The sequence below is a fragment of the Botrytis byssoidea genome (genome assembly GCF_014898295.1).
Source record: "Botrytis byssoidea strain MUCL 94 chromosome Unknown BBYS_011, whole genome shotgun sequence".
NCBI classification, from domain to species: Eukaryota; Fungi; Ascomycota; class Leotiomycetes; order Helotiales; family Sclerotiniaceae; genus Botrytis; species Botrytis byssoidea.
This window is the reverse complement of record NW_024065852.1, coordinates 1,194,353-1,215,544: the sequence shown is the minus strand read 5'-3', so window position 1 is coordinate 1,215,544 and position 21,192 is coordinate 1,194,353. Positions and strand designations below refer to the sequence as shown.

At 43.3% G+C, this 21,192-nt stretch overlaps 4 protein-coding genes across 4 annotated transcripts; 3 read left to right on the top strand and 1 right to left on the bottom strand.

Moving 5' to 3' along the window:
• Positions 1 to 2,881: 2,881 nt before the first annotated feature.
• Positions 2,882 to 5,596, top strand: EAE97_006396 (uncharacterized protein; the record flags this gene model as incomplete). Its single annotated transcript, XM_038876909.1, has 1 exon — positions 2,882 to 5,596. The coding sequence occupies one exon, from the start codon at positions 2,882 to 2,884 to the stop codon at positions 5,594 to 5,596; it is 2,715 nt and encodes a 904-aa protein (XP_038732616.1).
• A 4,740-nt stretch (positions 5,597 to 10,336) lies between these two features.
• Positions 10,337 to 11,445, top strand: EAE97_006395 (uncharacterized protein). Its single transcript, XM_038876908.1, has 4 exons — positions 10,337 to 10,724; positions 10,793 to 10,914; positions 10,973 to 11,072; positions 11,135 to 11,445. Exons 1-4 carry the CDS (start codon positions 10,615 to 10,617, stop codon positions 11,262 to 11,264), a joined length of 462 nt encoding a protein of 153 aa, XP_038732615.1. The 5' UTR covers positions 10,337 to 10,614; the 3' UTR covers positions 11,265 to 11,445.
• A 180-nt stretch (positions 11,446 to 11,625) lies between these two features.
• Positions 11,626 to 15,396, bottom strand: EAE97_006394 (uncharacterized protein; the record flags this gene model as incomplete). Its single annotated transcript, XM_038876907.1, has 3 exons — positions 11,626 to 13,475; positions 13,538 to 14,992; positions 15,150 to 15,396. The coding sequence occupies 3 exons, from the start codon at positions 15,394 to 15,396 to the stop codon at positions 11,626 to 11,628; spliced, it is 3,552 nt and encodes a 1,183-aa protein (XP_038732614.1).
• A 3,345-nt stretch (positions 15,397 to 18,741) lies between these two features.
• On the top strand, positions 18,742 to 20,617 carry EAE97_006393 (uncharacterized protein; the record flags this gene model as incomplete). The annotated part of the gene is made up of 3 exons (XM_038876906.1): positions 18,742 to 19,157; positions 19,207 to 19,410; positions 19,465 to 20,617. 3 exons carry the CDS (start codon positions 18,742 to 18,744, stop codon positions 20,615 to 20,617), a joined length of 1,773 nt encoding a protein of 590 aa, XP_038732613.1.
• Between the last annotated feature and the right edge of the window lie 575 nt (positions 20,618 to 21,192).

Sequence of the window (21,192 nt, the reverse complement as noted above, 5' to 3'; positions counted from 1 at the left end):
AATTCTGTATCTCGTGGAGAGACTGGAATTCTTGGGGGGTTGCTGAGGGGTTGAAGCGACCGGCGCGTCACTGATTTGATTTTACCACGCAAAAGCAGAATGATTAAATGGCGTAACACGTGATCATGGAGTTCTCAAGATTTGTTTACTTTAACTTTATTACATCTTTACTGTCCCCAACATTTTATACTTTCACGATAACATGGAATTCAATGCACATCCAGTCTACCAGTATCAACATTATATTACGATCGTTGATGATTCCCTCGTTTTGAGGTTTTGCAAAGTTTGTTTCTTTATCACATTACATAGTATCCGATACCTACCAATGTGTTAGTTAACTCTCTAATCGGTAGTAATCAGCACTATCGATTTTGGTGTAGTGTACGGAGAACAGACTCCGCACTGTCCAGCATTTCCTTTCAACCTTAAGCTTAAAGGTAGAGAGACAGATAGATATGGGCGATATGGGCGATATGGATGGATGGTATGGATGTCATGGGGAAATTGGCTGTTCCACGTTCAGACTCGCGTCAGTTCCCGCCAGTTCGCACCAATTCTTCCAGCTCATGCAACTGCTTTGCGCTACAACTTCTGTGCCGTCTTCTCCTTTTTCTCATCCCCAAGATTTCTCATGTCTTATACGCATTCACAATATTGGTATTTGATTGCACAGACACAGATACGAATTCTGGCTAAGCCTGTCATCTGATCAACATCAACCCCATCGTAGGCATCAACTGATTCAACTCGAATCAGAAGCACAGACAAGAACCACCTGGGAATTTGGATCATATCCCTTGAGGATTATCACAAATCCACTCCACCCAGAAGCCTTACAGCATCAGCATCAGCATCAGCATCAGTATCAGCATCAGCATCAGCATCACCATTTGGATATCTGCACTATTACTGGTGTATTCCGCAATTCTCTGCTTTTATTGACGTTATCTTTTCGCATCGTTTCTTTTGACACCCCGCTTCCCCCTCCCCACCTTCCTCAGAGTCTCAGATTTTTGCAGCCTTTGCTTCCAATTGCTCAATAGGGGGAAGCAACGCAATCTATTCTTGCGAGCATTTAGAACCATTGAAAGTCGATAAGTGGGCGAATTCATTTTTCTTGTATCGAGAGAAATTCCAGACCTTCAGATCACAATCTCTAACAGCCTAAAACATTTCTTGACAATAAGCTTCAACTGCCATGACGACCATTGCCTCAAACTAGCAAAATTCTCCCTGAGAAACATGGACTAATAGGTATTATTTCGTAAGCACGACAAGCATTCTATGGCTTATACTCCGTACACTACTCAGAGCAGAGAACAGGTGGTGTGCATAAGGATTTCAACGAGAGGATCACCCTTGCAGGAGCATCGACAGCTTTTATGCAGGAACTTTCGGTTTAGGTTCCACATTGCCGAGGCTCTATCTTTACCTACGATGTAACCGCCGTCTTTGAGAGATCAGCAGACAAATCATTGGGTAGACAATTTGGATATGTGTATTACCTGCATCGTACGTACTGATATTGACGAATTTTCAAGGATAAGATAGTCGAATTAGGACACTCTACCAGTAGTATAGGGGCTTCATCTACCCCTTAAAGGTCGATAATCACTCTGCACAAGACGATTTACACTATTTTAATTCCATATCGCACAACTCTTAACCACTCAAGTACTGATTGTTGATATTCACACAAGTGTGCCGGCGCGGGGCTTTCCCGTTGCAGAATCACCAAGACAATATAGAACTTACTCGCTTGATGTTTTGCAATTAAAAAAGCCAAATTTCAGAGTTCGAACTCATCCAAACAATATCGAGAGATAACAAAAAACAAACAAAAAGACTTCATCCATCTCAAACTACCTCCAAATCTCAAACTGGGGCAATCCGTGCGTCACAAGCCAAAGGACCCTATTCATTTATCTTCGGTTCGAGTTCACAGATGAAAATCAAAGCTAACTTCTAACTTCTAAGTTCTGAGTTCTCACGCTTTTATAGTTCCAAGATTGTTTAAGCGGCATCCAGTAAGATTTTGGGAAATTAATTTTAAGCGGTCTAAACCATACCTTGTCTACTATGTTTAGACTGTAGACTACAGAATTGACATGGGAGAAACCCTCTTCTCCAAAACTATTCAGCCAGTTTGGTCTCTGAGCGCTATGGGGAACGTGAAGTCTATTTATCCATGTCGCGGCCTTGTCAAGACCTTGTCACCGCGTGGACCTGGGTACTCTGTAAGAGAGAAGTTTTGTTTTTCTTATACATCACGATGTACTTTCCTTCACTTTATCCAGTAACACTCCTTCACTACGTTTTGTGTGCTCTCACATCTTCTTATGCTGTTTCATTTCTATCGTCATTCCTTGCATTCCTTCCTTTAAATGCTTTCCTCAGATATATCAAATCCCATTGTGTGTTGAGTTTTCTCACATATAGGAGCTCGGTTGATATATTGTTAATTGCTTACAACGTCCTCCCCATCTCATCCGAAGAATCTCACTCGATATTAGGTCCACCCCTCTTATGATGCCTGTCTTGATCATAACAATTTGCGAAATTCACTGTCACTCACTGAATCAATCGTGATTTGCTGACTCGGCTTTTCACCTTTGGCTTTGTTTACATTGACCAAAAGCTCATTTTTCCACGACCACCACGATATATCACGAACACCACCAACGTACTTGCGAATCGAATTCACTTCAACTTTATCTATTCAAGAACTTGCGATAACACTCTTCGATCCAGGAAATTGAGACAACCTTGGAATTGCGAGGATTCGAAGCTTGGCTCAATTGAGCTCTCCGAGCCACGATCTAGGGATCTGGTTTCCAGAATCATATATGTTACATAGGAAGCTTGGATAATCTTTACAATGTCAGTAGTTCCGGGAACAAGTTCTATGGGAGAGAGTATTAGCAATGATGAATCGTCATCATTGTCCAACACGCTCAGTCGTCGCGTTCGTCCGCCACCAATAAATACAAGTAATTCAGAGGAAGGCAGAGTTCCTCTGGGCGGTCGAAAAGTTCAACGTAAAGAATCGAAAGGTGGTCTCCGAGGAATTTTCACCCGCAACAAATCTGAAAAGAATGTGGTATTGCCAGTGTTTGAAGGGCACAAGCCAGCTCCATCAGTCACATCACCAACGCCACTTTCACCAAAGCTAATGAGTCCAATAACAAGTCCTGTGGGAGATGGGTTTTTTCGAAAGTTTGGTACGGGCAATGCAACTGAATCATCGTCTCCAACGACACCAGTAACACCAGGGAGAGCTACTAGGACCCCGTCTCGTTTGAATCTTAGAGCCAAATCGATCATGGACAGCAAAACTGCCGCCAAACCTGCATCAAAACCCACCCCAAAAACCTCGGTATTTGATCCACCGCCATTATTCCAAAGCTACCCTCAATCTGTAAAGCATGCTCGTCTTTCTGCTTTAACTTTATCAGCCGACGCCATTATCCGCATGTCGAATCACAAAAGGAATACCAGCCTACGGGATGAAATAGCACAAACAACCGAAATCGGGCCAGATGGGAAGAACATAACAATCAAACACAAAAGGCAAAGGTCAGGTTCAATATCCAAAGGTGAATGGACTCAAAAGATTTTTGTTTTGGTGACTTCCGGTTATCTTCTACAATATCCAGGCGAGGGAAACTTCGATCGATTGCCAGAAAAGATGATTCAATTGGGCAAAGAGTCTGTAGCTTTTGCATCAGACGTTATCCCTGGTAAACATTGGGTATTGCAAGTATCTCAATCAATGAGTGCAGATGGAGTCCCAACGTCAGACTCTAGGTCTTTATTATCAAGACTTGCATTCAGAAGTGCAGATTACCGGAGAAATGCTACTAGTCTTCTGCTTGTCTTGGATAGTGCCGAAGAAATGGATGCTTGGATTGCTGTACTGAGGAAAGAAATTGGAACACTTGGAGGCAAAAAGCAGATTACGGAAATCGGAACTGTGAAGACAGAAGAGAACCCACCAGAATTGAAGAGTCAACCAAGTCATCGATATCTCGCCCAAAGAAGAGGCTCAGATCAAATTTCTATTCCATGCTCACCACATCGAGCTTCTAGTGATCGCCGTCCCTCGTGGCAGCAACCAGAAGGGCAAAATATAGAGTTGGCTTTACCATGGTCAACTCCCCGTGAACGTCGTCCCTCTTGGCAGCCAGAAGAACAGAATATTGAGGAGATATCCTTACCTGAGCCCCTTCCACGTTGGTCACTACACGAAGCCCAAAGTGAAGCAGCTAACAGACCAACGACCGGATGTGCATCAGTTACAAATAGTTCTAGTTCATATGAACAAAATTCGGAGGGTTTACGGGATAGTTTCAATAGATTGTCATATTGCTCATCCGATCAACGAACTTACATCTCGTCTCCAGCCACATCCCCAACTAGGGATAGTACCTCTACCATGGAAGATTTGCCTCCTTTGGCTCTGGACACAGTACGAGCAAGGCCGAATGCTGCAGATATAGTTGAACGTAGAAGATCATTACAAACGCTTCAAGGGGTACGGGATCCTATATCTCAAGTATCATCTCATCTTCAAAGTCCCCAACAAAGCTTGCGACAATCGAATTACGGTGTAACTTCCCGAGCTATGAGAAGTCCATCGCCTGCAACACCCAATTTCAGCGTACCTGTCTCTTCAAGCAAGAGATTTTCAACTAGAACTCCGGCTGCGGAAAGACGACCATCGCTTCCTGCAATGAATCTAACCATGGAGACTCAGAAGAGAAACAAAAAGGGACCTCCAACGGCACTTTCCGTGGCCAGACCTTTATCTCCTGTTATGGATACAACATCACCGAAACGAGTTCCAATTCCTGTTACCTCTACAGAACATTCACAGCGACCTTTTCAACGAACTAGATCATCGACAGTGGATGCCAAATCACGCTCTCCAGCACGGTCTCCAATTGGAAAGCGATCAAGCAAAGAATTGAGATCCACTCGACGTGTCTCTAGTTTTACGCCATCAAACAATACATTAGAAGTTCGCGACCCAGATTTACGACGACACTCTAGTATGCAGACAGTTCGCCAAACTACACCACCTATCGAATCTAATGGATCATGTGTATTCAAATTTCCTGAACCACTTTCATCAAAGGTCACTCAAGATAAAGAGTCATTACCAATCCTTCAAGAATCTTTATTTCCGGCCCAACCATTGCCGACACTTCCAGAAGTACCCGTCAAGCAAAGCTTACAGCGTCGTCCAAGAAGTATGCTTGCTTCCTCGGGTTATCAGCCATCAATCGCCGAAGAGCCATCAAATCCTCCACGTCGCAAGCGACATTCTTCATCTTTCGCTCCTACAACCCTCTCTTCACCTCTAAATCACAAATCAAGTTATTCCTCTGGTTTGGTTTCGCCAGGAGGTGGATCCAGAAGACCTATTTCAAACAGAAGAAGCTTGCCAGCTCTTATGCATGGTGCTCCCCCAGCTCCTCCCCCAGATTGTGCTTTGCCTCCCTTGCCTCCTGGAAGTGCTATAAGCACTATCGGAAGAACTAGGGGCACCTCTTTCGTAAATTCGAGAAGGGAAATTGGAGTGAAGGTATAAACCCTAACTTTCTTGAGGAATTCTCAATTATCAATGAGATGGACTAAGAACTTACATTCTTATTACGGCGTTCATGATACCAATTTTCTTATTTCCCACATTGTACATTCAAGTTTTTTCTTTTCTTTTCTTCTTCCATTCTTTCTCTACTGTATTCTATTTCAAACACAATGTTCACCTTCACGAAACAAACATGACGCAGCACGGCAGGCGGTTTTTGCGTCTTTTCTCTTCTTGATAACCATTACATACATTCATGGTCTAATATTTAGAAAAGACTTTCACATACGAAACGAAAGCGAGGATTTGGACGCTATGTACTTTTATGTATTTTAGGCTTGGATGGGAAATTATGGGGTTGACATTCTATTTTAATCTTGATGATTGAGATGATTATGCAAAAGTGTCGAGGAAAGAGAGTGCTGTGGGGCGATACAATTCAATAAGCATGGAGATGAGGGCTAAGAATTGAATTGGTGGGAGAGGCTTATGGAATTTTGATCATGTATTATGAATTGAGATGAGATGAAATAGGATATAATAAAGATATCAAAACTCACTCAAAATTGGACTTCTGCTTGTGATACTTGGTGATGGTTATGACATGCATGCTGATTCATCATCAATCTCATGTATATTAGTATGATATAGTAGCCCTCATAATTGTCCAAAACGTAATTGTAGTGTTATCCGATAATCGATAATCGATATCCGAGACTCCTTCTCTCCCTTGACAATTACGGGAATTGGAAAACTGCCGAGTTAAGTGGTGGCTGCTGCGGGGGGAAATTACATGGGCTTTTCCGGGATATGTGTATGTGTTGGTTGTACAGACGGGGGGTTTGGTCAAGCATGTATTCATGTATGTATGTATGGGATGGGATTGTTGATGTTGGTTTTTGTCTATTTATATGTTCGGGATACTTCAGAGGTGTATTGTTGGCTGAGGTTTGTGATAATAAAATGTTGATATGGATTATGAAATGCCGGGAAGCGGAAAGATATGTACAGGCTAGTTGAGGCTTCGAGTTAGTTGATTGGTCGATTGGTCGATTGGCTGGTTTATCCGCAATTGGAATGCTGAGCTCAGTACCTAGTTGTGAATGGTTGGGAGAGGCCGTCCGTCTGCGAGTGTTTTTGGTTATTGAAATGGGTGATTGGTAGTAGATATGTATGCATGTGTGATTGTCTGTGATAGTCTGAAATATCCGGGCTGGTAGTGATGAGCCGAATATTATCTCACGCCCGTATAATCGTCGAGTATGGATTCGATACCCAGTAGGAGGGGAGTAGAGGAATATCGGAACTTGAGATTTCGAGGGGTTTGTGTCTTTTTAGAGGAGAGAAAGAGGTTCGTAGATGGGAGTGAACTAACACCTGTTTTCTGAACCCAGAAGCCTTCATATCTCCTATCTTCATCATTCTAGTTATATGGTCAGTATACCGCGAAATTCAGATTTCTGACGAGCTGGTGATATCGCTAAGCTCTGGGAATATCTCAATTTGAAAATGCCATTAGCTGCGAGTTGATTGGATGCATTAGAGTTTCGCTGTCATTTTTAAATTTCATCTCGAGCTCGCGATATCCTCGATCAAGTTCCAAATTTCTGACATCTTATATGAATACCATTGTTTTCCAACACCAACATCCAAAGGAGTCTGGACGTGTGAGATCTCGGCTTCTAATCTCAGTCTCTCATTATGATAGGTTCATTGTAACGTCGCGACTCGATAGATCTTTCCTAGTTCAAAGAGTCTAATCTCTTCTTGTATTCTAGATGTAGCCTCATTCAATCAACATATCACTTCTAACAGGTACCTAGACTCCGAGACTCTATACGGCGTAGTGGAAGCAACCTACTCTTCGGAATAGCAAGCCAGCCATAGCCCCACTGATAGTGCCCGGCTCGGTTCGGAATACACCGTCCTGTACCTGTGTCTAGACTCCACCACTAATCACACACACTCCACACTTTCCTGTCCTCCATTATTATCGATATGAATAAGTACGATAAAAAAGCAAGATCTTCCATCAAATAACCATGATCGGTCGCTTAGCTCAGTTGGTTAGAGCGTGGTGCTAATAGATTCTGAGTAACGCCAGAACCTGAAAACGCCAAGGTCGCGAGTTCGACCCTCGTAGTGATCAGCTTATTCTTTTGCGGTTCTTTTGCATCAAGAATCATCGAAAATAGTCAAGTATTGATGGAGATGTGATGTCTTGAAAATGTGGTGGTGTGGGTGGTGAAAATTTTGCGTGGGAACGACGCGAGAAGTAAGGGAGGGGCCGCTGCTTTTATTTATAGGTTGCTGACAATTTCTTTTGCGGGTATAGGTGATGAATCAATAGATGATAGATAGATGGGTAAGTTAGAGTTGAAAGGAAACTTTGAGGATACTGATTGTGTGGGAGAGATGACGGGATGATGTCAACGATACAGAGAACGACTCCAGAAGACTTTTCACGTTAGACTTGCCTTGTTATTTTCTCATGCTACCCCTCTATGGCTTGTAAAAGTGGCAAGACGACTGCTCCCCGTACGGAAACACTCTTATGGAGGGAAGAGATAAGATAAGAAGAATATAAGCGTTATGGAGCGAGTCAATTTGTTGCTCTCCTTTCGCAAACGGACACAAGATGAACGTCTGTCAGACATCTTTGGGGATATATATTTACTCTGCCCTCTGGTCATCTGTTCAAAGTCAAACAGAGTTCAAGATTGTTTCGTACTTTGATAAACCACAGGATGTGATGTCTCCTTTTGACCGTTAACTTTTTGAAATCCCTCAACACAGAGGGTGTTTAGGGCTATAGTTCGCCTCCTCGGGCTAAGAAATGAGATATTAGACGGGTTTTATTGATTTTCATTCATTTTGTGCTTTCTTTCATGCTAAACCGACAAGTGTCAAGTTGAAGAGGTCCATGAGCGGTGGTCGTTGAGGAGTATCTACAGTAAATACTAATCTTGCCGGACGTCTCGAGTACACATTATCAAACCTGATATTGAGATTTTATCATGCACAAACGTCAAATTCCAAATTCATACTCCACGCTCAATACAGTAGCTATTAGGTTCTCGGTTTAAATTCAGATACACCATGCGATAAGTGGCTGGTACTTTTTGAAGAAAATTCAAATGCCTCTTCTCCATCCTTACGATATTTCTAAAATTGGTACTGCTCAACGAATGCTCTTCCTTCTGATATATCCCAAATCATTTTCCATATAAATACTACATCATTGCGGAGAAGATCTCAGGGCTGTGTGTACTTTGAATTGTATGATGCCGGAAGAGGCGACTCAAAGCTATTAGACATACCGCATTGACAAGATGTGATGTGAGTTCGGTACGACTTTTTGACCTCTTCCTCTGCTTGGAAGGCCATCACCAATGGCAAATATCTTGTAGCACGAAATATTTCCCCGCAATTCCGAGACAAAGCCATCAAGACAGGTCGCACTATTTTCCATACGGTTACAGTCGGTCATAGGTTGTCATCACGACAGGCGCGCTAACGTCCTAATGCTTTTTTATCCTCTTTATGCTCTATATCTTACCTATCACACTGTAAGGTGAGCTACATCTTATTAACCCTTAAAAATTCCATTTGAATTTAAAGCTGCGTACTGCGATGTATCAGGAATAGATCGTTAGTTGATCAAACTCATGTCATGGCTGTACTCTGTAAAGAAAACGAAACAACCTGATATTACCTAAAATCTCAGTCTAGAATTTTGCAGAATTCTACATACGTTGAGAGATACGAAATGGCGTCCTCTAAGAACACTTGCATCGTTTTGGAAAGTCTTGGGTAGTTCAAGAGGGGTGGGATATTGAGACGCTCGATATGACAGATGCACTGTACGGTAGGCTATAACGAGTGCGAGAGTGGAAATCTGGAGTTTGGAGGGATTGTTTTGCCACATCTAGATGCATGGGGGCCGTCAGTATGGCAAGAGCTCTTCGTGTATTACGTTGCACACAAATTCTCAAAGTCGGCACCCCCACTGTACCACTGCATAACTGCAGTTTCACTGTTGTTAACTACTTAAGTACAGAACACAGACATTTCCAACGCATCTTTGACAATTAACTAAGGCTTCTGGGGCCCAGCCTGCGGTTTTACGCTCTTTATACGCAAAATTGTTCAGAGTTATCTTTTGGCCTAAGCACAATCTGATCAGTCACTTGTGGTAGTCTTTGGTCTGCCTTTCTGCGATGAATCCATCCGTTCTTTCCATTAGAAAAATCAATTTGAACATACGAGAATGGGACGCAATTGGGCGTCTGTCTATGAGAGACTTTCTCAGCTTCATTCTACCCCGCGGCGATGGAATGTTTGCAAAAGTGCGGCGAACGCGCATACAGTCCAAGTATGGCAATTTGATGGCGCGATAGATACCTATCATGGGTCTTACACGACCCCACTCATTCGATGATTCAAATGAACTTTCCAGCTACGCCTTTTCAAATACCCCGCACCCATGTAACATCGCTAAACGCTGCATATCAAATTACCCCTCTGCCAAGGACCATGATCTTGAAGGATTGACATTATCGATGAATTTGCCTGTGCTTCTGAGCTGAATTTGTCGATGTGATATGGCACCATAATTGGGTGATTTTGCGCAACAGCGCATGAAAGTTTTTCACAACGTGCTCGGCTATGCTAGAAACCTGTTCGAGCATGCCGTCTTTCTTTTGGTCGTAGCAATATATGATAGATAATGACACAATTGTCAAGCCATTCCAATGAAGAGTCTATTGATGTATCACTCAAGAGTTTGCGTCTCTCACGATGGCAACCATCAGCCATAGCTCAGCTAGCCACCGAAACAACGAAAGTGAAGGACCCTGCACTATTATAGCCATCAAAGATCAAGAGGATGAATATATAAGTCGAGCATATCCAGACCAAGATCTGATTTTAATTTCTCACCACTCATCTAATTCTCACGGCAACAATCATTACTCAAATCAATTCTCTCTAGCAACTCACACATATCATCATTCAATATGGTTTTCAAGGGCGTCGGTACCTACGAGATTGTGCCATACCAGGCTCCAACTCTTAACCTCAATGCTTGGGATGGCTTGCTCACACCTGGAGCGGTTGTCAGAACATAGTAAGTTTATCTGTAGACCGTCCTAACACGCTGCAGATGACAATAACTAATGCTACTGGGAATTTTAGCGCTCGTGGTGATAAACCAAGCGATAACGCCAAGTGGCAGGTAGCACTCGTTGCTGGCTCCGGGGATAGCGCTGAGTATTTGATCATCAATGTTCGCAGCGGTTTCTTCCTCACCGCGACTGGTAAGCTTTATACCAATGAACATCAGGGTTCATTCACATGCTCATCCAATAATCATAGGCGACAACAAAATTGTTTCCACTCCTCAAATCTCCCCAACTGATCAGTCTGCCCGCTGGACCATCAAGGCCTCAACAACCAATGGATACGAAGTCTTCACGTGAGTATAATTCCAATCACCCTGAGCAAGTCAATAGTCTAGGTGGCTGACATCGAATTCAGTATCAACAGCAAGATCTCCAGCCGTGGCCAACTCTCTGTAAAAGATTTCGGCACCCAAAGTGGAGCTGATATCCTCTCCGCAACTACAAAGAATGAGGATAACCAGAAATGGTATTTCGATCCCAAGTAAATAGCAAGGGTATTATCTATACTAGCGGGTAGCCTGATTTCGAATGAATGGAATTCAATACACTCTTTTTGGTATCTGTATACAAATTTAGGTAGCAAACGAAAATACAATAGTCTTTTCTCGATCATTTGACCATAGAGATGGTTCTACGACCATCATTATATTTTCTTAATTACACATGTACCTCCGCTTTCATCATTCATATTCGAGTATTAGTGTCATACCCAAAAACATATAAAACAAAATTACCATTATTATTTGCTTAACTGTTTTCTCAATATCGTCAGGAAAAAAGAGGAGCGAAAAACTTCAATACTTGAATCATAACAGGATATTTATTGCCTTACACTTTGAAAGATACTTAATCGTCTCCACCTTCGTCATTTCTATCACCGCCCTTGTTTTCACCATTATTTCCATCGTCATCCCCACTATCATTCCCATTGTCATTTCCACCACAATCGTCGTTCCCATTATCGTCATTCCCACCATTGTTGTTCTCAATATCGCTGTTCCCAGTGTTGCTGTTCTCACCAACGTCATTTCCACCATCGTCATTCCCACCATTGTTGTTCTCAATATCGCTGTTCCCAGTGTTGCTGTTCTCACCAACGTCATTTCCACCATCGTCATTCCCATCAGCGTTGCCGCCATCATTTCCACGATCATTGTTTTCGCCATCGTCTTTCTCACCATCATCATTCCCTCCTTGATCATTTTCACCACTACTATCTTCTCCATCTCCCCCATCTCCCCCATCTCTGTTCCCACCTTCTTCATTTCCATCTGGATTATCCCCCGCTTGGCCATTCCCTTGATTATCTCCTCCTTGGTCATCCCCCCCCTGAAAATCATCCACTTGGCTGTCCCCTTGATCTTTCGTATCATCTTTTCCCTCGTCTCCCGCTTCAGTATCAACATCATCATTTTCTTTCTGATTTTCCTCCGGTTTATCTCGGTCCGCGTTGTTCCCTTCTGTATCTTTCTCGTTTGCTTCATCCCCATCTTGATTGTCTCCACCCCCATCGTCATCCTGGCTGCCCTCTCCTTGTTTCTCTTGAGTATCTTCATTCTCCTTTCTTTCTTCGCTTCCTTCCTGATCATCTCCTTCGTCACTCCCTTGACCATTTTCATCAGCTGCCCCTTGATTTTCATTTTCGTTCCTGTCTCCTTCATCTTTTTGATCACTTTCATTCCCTCCTTCCAAATCAATTGCCGAATTATTGTCCTCTGTTTGATCGTGTTCATCCGCGTCATCTGAATCTGGATTATGTCCTTCTGGGTCATCTCCTTCTGGATTGTCTCCTTCTACATCATCACTTTGCTCGGTTGAACCCGTTGGATCTTCTTTCTCGTCGTTTTGCTCGCCCAAGTCTTGTCGAGTATTATCATCCTCCTTTCCATCTCCTTTGCCATCATCTTCTTCAACACTTCCCTCGTTTTCCCCATCTATTTGATTGGTTTCGTCATTCTTCCCTCCAGTACCTTCTTCTTGACTCTGATTATCGTCCTCCTCTTGATCAATCTTCTGTCCGATACCTGCCTGTTGGTTCTCTTGATCACTTCCCTCCTCATCGTTGTTATCTCCTGAATCTCTTTCTTGAGTATCATTTCCATCTTTGTCATCTTGGTCAACATTCTTGGTTTCTGCATCATTCTCTTCACCATCTCTATCACTTCCATAATCCCCGCTTTCTAACTTGCCTTCCCCTTCGCTTTTATCGCCAGCGTTCACTTCTTGATTCTCCTGGTTGCCGGCAGAATCGGAACCCCCTTCTCCGATTTCTTGATCAGCATCTCCACTCGCCTCGTCCTTTCCATTGTTGTCGCTATCCGAGCCATTTTCAACTTCGCTCGCTTCCCCTGTTTCATCCACACCTTTTCCACCATCCTCACCATCATCATTATTCTCTTCGTTCTGGCCGTTCTGGCCGTTCTCGCTTTTTGAGTCATCGGCCTCCCCAACTGCCCCCTTGTCTCCGTTATACGAATTGTTTTGATCTTCACTTCCTCCATCTTCAGCTTCCCGATTTTTTCCATCGTCCACTTCTTCATTATTGTCATCTCTTTCTCCACCATCATCCTCACTTTTAAGGTCTTCTTCAGAAGCCTCGCTCTTAGGGATTTCATCTCCCTCCGGAATATCTTTGCCGCTTGCATCATCTTGATCAACAACGGCATCCGCTCCACTCCCACCCTCATCTTGACTTCCTTCATTGCCCCATTATCAGAGCCTACCTCAGCCTCACTTCCTTCCACCTCAGCCTCATTACTCTCTGTTCCCTCTTCTCCCTCATTTTTTTCGTCGCTACCTTCTGCCTCCTTTTCTGGGCCATCCTTGGCCCCACCCTCAGAAGTATTATCTCCATCAATTCCACTCCCCTCTTTCCCATCGGTTTCCTCCCCCTCGCCTTCTTCTTTCACCGCTTCACCACTATCACTTTTGCTTTCTGGATTATCCAGATCCTCACTGGACTCAGGCTCATCGTTGAAAATCTCAAAAGTATCCTTGTTGATCAACGTATCAACCTTTTTATCACTTTTACCACTTGTTCCGCCTCTATCACTAGCATCGGGTCCAACCTGAATTGACCTACCTTGATTATCGTCACTCTCCAAAGCTAGAACATGTCGACTTCCTGATTTCCCAGTTTTCATTTCAGCGAGGAAACCTTTCGTGTTTTGCCCAGTCGCAACAAAGGCTGTAGTAATATTTGGTATTTTGGCAACAAGTCCTTGTGCAGTTGTGAAAGACTCTGGGTCTAAGATAGCATCTGTGATCAATTGAGATCCCAAGGCAACTAAAGGTCCAATCATCGGAATGCAACTGAGACCAACAGCCACAATACCCATGAGGCACTTGACAATCCAATCTTTGTCGTACCCATTTCCTTGATAAGTAACAGAAATGCCATATTGGCTGCTGATCAACCTGTCAAGTTGAATGAGACCTGCTTGATTCATCCATCGAATGTGAGTTGGTTGTTTTGCAACGACGGATTTGGAATCGAAAAGGGCGATGAATTGATAAGGGTCTTGAAACTCCTCTTTTCGTAATTGAGCGGGAATTGCAAGCATACTTGCAAGAGATCTGATATCAACCCGGGCCGTGTATTGAGGCAGAAATTTCCACCCAAAGGTATCATCTCGCTGCAAGACTTTGCTACCTACCACCTCAAAGTCATCACCGAATATTCCTTGTTCTCTCCTTTTCTCGGCGCAAAAGACACCAGGTTCCTTGGTAATTGGGAGCTTTGTTGTCGGGGTTTTATGCTCAAGCTGGTGTGCCAATTTTGTCAACTCCGATTTAAGCGTGTGTCCATCTTTTTCTCTCATTTTCTGGCCATCAATACCCCTGTTAAGAGTGTCGATCTGTTTGAGGTAGTCCCTTTCGCGGTTAACAAGATTATACTTCCCTCTGATAAGTTCTTCCTCGTCGAGCTTGATATATCTGTAGATCTTTAGGGTCGGACTACTAAGACGTAATTCCACCCGAGTGTACGTGCACCGATCAGGGTATCTCTTATGCGCTTCTTGACATAGCGGGATATAGATACATCTCAGTGGATAAGACAAATCTACCCAGGGAAACTGTTCGTCGAGCGTAGGAATGAGGCATGGCCAAAGCCCAACCTGATTCTTTCCGCTCTGATCGCTAATTTCAAAGTAGGCATCGGTACCACCGACAGAATCTTGTCGTTTGGTACCCATGCAAGTGCTACCGGCCACTAAAAGATTGGGGAGTTAGTTATGCCTATTGACGACAAATTCTTGGAGAGACGTAAGGAGTTAATTCTGTATTGGAGAGCAAGAATAGTGAAGGTGAAGCCGAAGAACAGAAGTATGCAGTAGAAGAGTACAAGAGAATGAAACAATTGTACTCACTGGCGTTCATGTATTGGCAACGGACATAAGTCTTCCGTGCAATGCTAGTGAGAATCTGTCTTCCTAAGCGGTTGATGTCCTGACAAGGAATGTTTGGGGCAAAGAAGCCTTCATCAACAGAACTGTTGGAAACTATCTCAAGTAGGATATGACTATAGAACTGTTTGGCATCGTCTGGGTCGAATTCCCAGCATTTCAAAGCTGCTCGAGGAAACCAAGCAACACCTTCAGGGTTTGCTCCTGCCATTTTGCTATTTCTTAGGGCAGATTTGCTAAAGTGAAGGGGATCCTATATGCAAGAGGCTTAAATTTAAAGAGGGGAGAACAAGGAAGTGAAATGGCTGGAGGTAGCTTGGATTGCGCTTGAATTTCTCGGTTTGAACTGGGGAGTTGATATGTACTGTGTTCTCTTTGTGGAAAAGCGATGAATCATGGGAAACTTTGAGTAAATATTAGAACTCATATCACTCGTTGATCAACCGATATCTCTTTAGTAAATTAGGAGGGCAGGATTACATATATTCCAAAATAATGTTACCAGCCAACACCTGCCAAACCCGAGTTGTTCATTGTATCAGACATCGCCATTCGGGTATCTCATGCTTCCCAAAATTGCAACGAACAATCACTTAGATGTTCAATTAGATGTGTCAACATCCTACTGGCTTGTAACGTACCTGAATTTTACGGCTGTGCTCATGTCTTGTACTGCTAGGCAAAAGATCTCCCATTTTATCGCCAGGAATATATCTGCAAATGCAATAAATCTGCTGTGTTCTTCAGACTCTGTCTCAACTTTCACGGCAAAGAAAAGATTATCAGCCAGCCATTTCCAGAATTCATGGGTATTGATACCAACCGATAACCCAAGTGCAACTCGTTGTAAACCGCAGCAGACTAGAAAGACAACCGTTCTACCAGTAATCCGCTCCCAGCTTGACAACAAATAGTGGAAAATATTATCTTTATCCACCATTGTGTTATATAGTGTAGCAAGTAGGGGTTTCAAACTCAAATATTGGGCAAAAATGGTCTAAGTCGGCCATGGGCAGTACTCAACCCAATTTAAATGGTGATACATGTAAAAGCACTTCTCAGCATGCACAAGGAGCCACTTTTCCTTGTAAAATAAGTAATGAGGAGTTCGAAATAACGAAACAATGACTGAATAGCCATATATCAACCGATCAAGGAGATGCACGCTTGATCAGTGAGTGGGTTCGGCAAGTCGGTCTGCTTGTGGTGCCTGTTATTCGGCTGCTTTGAACATGTCTCATATTGTAAGGTAACCATACCCCGCACGCTGTGTCTTGGTGGTATGTTTGTACTTTGTTACATACCGAAATACCCCCATTGTGTTAACGAGTATTACCATTCAGGCGAAGAAGTGAAGGAGGTCTCGGATCAGATATCGTCATGATATGAAGCATTATAGCCGAGTGCCCGGTCTTTGGGTAACTATCATGTTAGGACCTGTTTTAACGAGAAAATCTCAATCTTGACACCTGACAATTCAATGCGGTGTTTGAATGCTCCCCCGGTCTTGTAAAGGAAGTTATTGAAGTGAGGAAATGTTCGAAATGTTGGTAGCATCTCAACTTTCATGCAAAGCAGGTGCTTGATGGTTCTTCAGGAGGAGCCCTGTCTGTATGGATAGTACTGGCTTATAGCGTACTTGACTGGGAGCGTTTAAGTGCTGCCAACAACTGTCTCAACAGGTTCTTGATAGAAGTTCTTTCTTGAACTGGCTCAGGATGAGCTTCCGTCTAGGATTATGCCAGGAACATTCTTTTAGTACTGATATTCAGAGTACAACGAGCAGGAAAGATCTTAGAGCACGATCTACAGATATCGAATATTTGATTGAGATCAAATCATATAATTATAACAAATGATACGCAGAATGAAAGTGCTTGAAGCTCAAGCTTTTCAACAACAGTAGTAATCAAACGATTGTGATTGACCAGATGGTTTTGCATACCTAACATTTAGTCAGATCTCTTGGTCATTGGAAAGGCTGGATGGGAGGGGGGATGTTTACCGGTACGCCCTTTCCAGCCTCCAAATTGGGCATCTGCATGTTTTAAGTGGGACGTTAGACATTACTACCAGCCACACACGTGCCACTCAAAGAAATTTCCTACAACTTGGCGACAACGTCATGAATTTCAAAATTCTAATCAACAGCCATCATTGTTGTCTTTGTCTTTTGTTGCAGGAAAATAACTTCCCTTGTCGAATTGTCACACACCACAACTGAATATCGCATTAGGTTAAGTCCCTCGAACACTTCTAGTTTCTTACAGGACTATGTCGAAGAGATCAGGATTCATTCTCATCCTTTAACCCGCACATTTGTAACAAGCACGCCGCCCTTCCAGTGACTGAAAGGGCGTTGGCTCGATACTGTTGACAGCGAATCAATTACCTCTCTCGGCCTCTATGCTAGTCAGACAGTACTCCACTGCGTATGAGAAACTTTACTTTGTGGGCCTCAACCCGCAAACCTGAGCCCGGTACCTGAAAACGGTCAATTAATTCCTAGGGTTACTTCACCGAATCCACTTCTTATCTATCTAGTCAGGACGGGACAGACCACGCTACTCTGGTTGAAGAAGGTGCTCGGGTTTTCGTCGTGATTGATAATTGTAGCCAGATGAATCTTCTTCCAGCGGTTAAGGTATCCTCAGGCGAATCTGGAGATATTACCGTATGAATTGCCTAGACATCAAATATGTGCAGGTTTTCACAGTGAATACGAAATCATGCTGTATTCTTTCTCTTTTCAGTAACACCAGGCGATACATTTTACAGCATGATTCCTTTTTCAGTCTATTATCATATATAGGTCTATAATACTTTTGAACCTCGGCTCGCTCCGAAGCAAATTTTTTCTCGCCCGACTCAATTTCGGGCTTGCGCTGGAAGTGGAAACATAGCACGGACTGCCCCCTCAATATGGCCAGTTCCGATCCTTAACGATTGCCAAAAAATGGCTCGTCTGAGAAGGAATCGAATCAAAACAATTCCCAGATTGATGGAATCGTCAAGTGACGACTATCTTGGCAAATGCTTGAAGAGCTTTCCGGCTTTCCGTCTTTCCGCTGACGCCCCAAAGCTTGTGTTGACGACCCTACATACAATAAGCAAGAGTTACGAATGAAAATTGTGCTATCCGTATTGCAATCTCCAGGTGATGCGTTTGATCTCAACCACCTTCCTCTTTTATCGAGGTTCTCCAATTTTGATGTCTTTAGCACAATTTCATATCGAGCTATATCGGATAGGATCAATGTGGAGGGTTAACGGTTCCATCGGGCCAGAGATACGATGAAGTGGGTTGTTGGTCTTGGGTTTCATCCAGTGATGCTCCTCCTCTACTTCAATACTTAAGGTTTTGGGTGGGGCGTCTACACGCGTCTCCACCACCCTTTAACGACTTCCACATTAAAGACCTCGGATTACACGGGTAACCATGCTGAAGCCATATGATGAATCCACCAGAGGAAATTGACAATCCTTCATATATCTCTTTGATTCCCAAAAATGTTTCGCTGTGGTACCTTTAGTTAGTCTCCTACAGATTTCAGTCATGGCCAACAATTTAGGAAATCTTGCCCTCGATGGCGGCGATCCTCGCATTGACGGAGTAGGCGAGGTCAACGTACCAACGACTGTTCGTCGCAACTTGCATGATCCAAATGTCCCCTTTGAGGAATACTTGTACTATGCGAAGATTCAGCGGGAACAAGAGAAGAATGGACTTGGTCCAGAGGAACGAGAGCGAATGTACCAGGAGTATCTTGCCGGAGTAGACCAAGTTGCCGGAAAGGAGATTGGCAACGAGAAACATGCTCTTCCAGAAATTGAGAATGAAAAGGCCGAGCCCCAGCCAGTCGACGAGTCAAAACCTAGTTCCATTACCAAAGCCGCCAATCCTTCGTTCGTCGGAGCTGGTGAATGGGAAACCGCATCCCGAGCAGCAAGAAACGCTACGTGGGGAGCTGTGTAAGTTATGCTCTTGGATGAAGCTACAATTTATCTGACGGTAAAACAGTGTATACCTTATCACCACCGATATTTTGGGGCCCTCAAACGCACCATACGCCGTTTCACAATTTGGATATGTTGGAGGAGTAATGATGTATTTCTTCATGGGTGTCATGGCTTTCTTTGCTGGATGGCAAATTTGGCGCATGTTCTTGAAGCTCGACAGTGATAAGTATCCAATGAGGACGTTTGGTGACTTAGGCTTCAGAATGTAAGGATACCACGCCCATAATGAAATCTACGGGCACACAGCTAACATTAGCAGTTTCGGAGCTTATTCTCGTCATGGTATTAATCTTCTGCAAAGCATCCAACTTCTGTTCAATGTTGGTGTTATTGTCATCTCTAACGGTCAAGCACTCTCGCAAATGTCCAAATACAAGCTCTGCTTTTCCATCTGTATCTTGGTCTGGGCACTCGGTGGTATGCTCTTGGGTCAGATCCGTTCTCTACAGAAGTTTGGATATCTTGCCAATTTCGCCATTTGGTTAAACATTCTTGTTATTTTAATGACCATGGGCGTGGCAGCAAACAGTCCTCCCAATTATGACGCCGTGTTAGCATCTTTTGGTATCGCGAAAGCTCCTATCAAACATACCATTTGGATCCCTTCCGGCTCAACTTTCGATTCGCAATTGAGCTCTGCTATGCAAATCGTCTATGCTTACGGTGGGGCAATGTTGTATTGTGAATTCATGGCTGAAATGAAACGACCACTCGATTTCATCAAGGCGCAATTCCTAGCTGAAATATTCATCTTCACTTGCTACCTCATCTTCGGTCTCGTCCTTTACTCGCAGCAAGGCCAATTCACCTACAATCCAGCCAATCAGGGGCTCTCACCCTACTCGTGGCAAACCGTCACCAATGCAATCAACCTTGTTTCTGGCCTCATTGCTGCAGTTCTATACGGTAACATCGGCATCAAGGTCATTTACCAAAACATTGTTGAAGATCTCTTCGGTGGCCCAGAGCTCACCACCAAGAAAGGAAAACTCATTTGGATTGCCATCGTACCTTTGTACTGGGCATTTGCATTTATTCTCGGATCCGCAGTTCCTCAATTCACCAACATCTCTTCGCTCGTTGCTGCGGTCTGCATCATGCAATTCACCTATACCTTCCCCACACTTCTCTACTTTGGTATGACCATCAAAGAAGATGCCATGCATCCAGATGAAAAATTCGACCCTGCCACCGGAACTATAAATAGAATCGATACCTGGAAAGACATGAGCAGATGGAAGAGAGGTCTTATCCCAAGATGGTGGTTGAAGGTCTTCTGTTTCTTGTTCTTTTTGGCAAGCGCTGCTACTGCCGTTTTGGGCATGTATACCAGTATCAAAAGTATCATTGCCAGTTTCGGATTGGGTCATGCAACTAGTTTTGGATGCAAGAGTCCGGTTGGATATGCTTAGATGACGAATAATTGTAGATCAGGGAATCGGGGACTTGGGAATCAAGGGCATATTGGATGATGATAATGATGGGATAATGACGGAGAATGAAGACATGAATAATCTACTCAAGTGGAGATCTTAAATGAAAATAAATGATTATATTTCACTCAGCAAGAATGCATTGTAATGTGCGAGACCCTGTGCCAAAACTATCAATGCTTGAACAAACACCTCATCTGTGCTGCCGCCGTTGACAACGTAATCAGAGGTCATTTATCCTCACGATGAACTCGCCCCTTCATCGGAATAAATGCGCGAGTCGCGATTTAGAAACGTTTCAAGTATACTCTGCTCAACGATGTCTGATTGAAATATCGCAGTGAATACTTAATGCTTAATTTGGGTCTTTATTCAACTATTGTGTTTCTCTTTTCGTATATTTGAAAATAATTCCTATGTCTTTGGAGGCCCTAACGCTGTTTAATGCGATGCTCTTAAAACTACTAATGCTACCAATAATATCAAAAATGTTATTCCACTTATGTCCATCCTGCCTAATATATTTACCAATTCCATTCTACTAAGCCAAATTA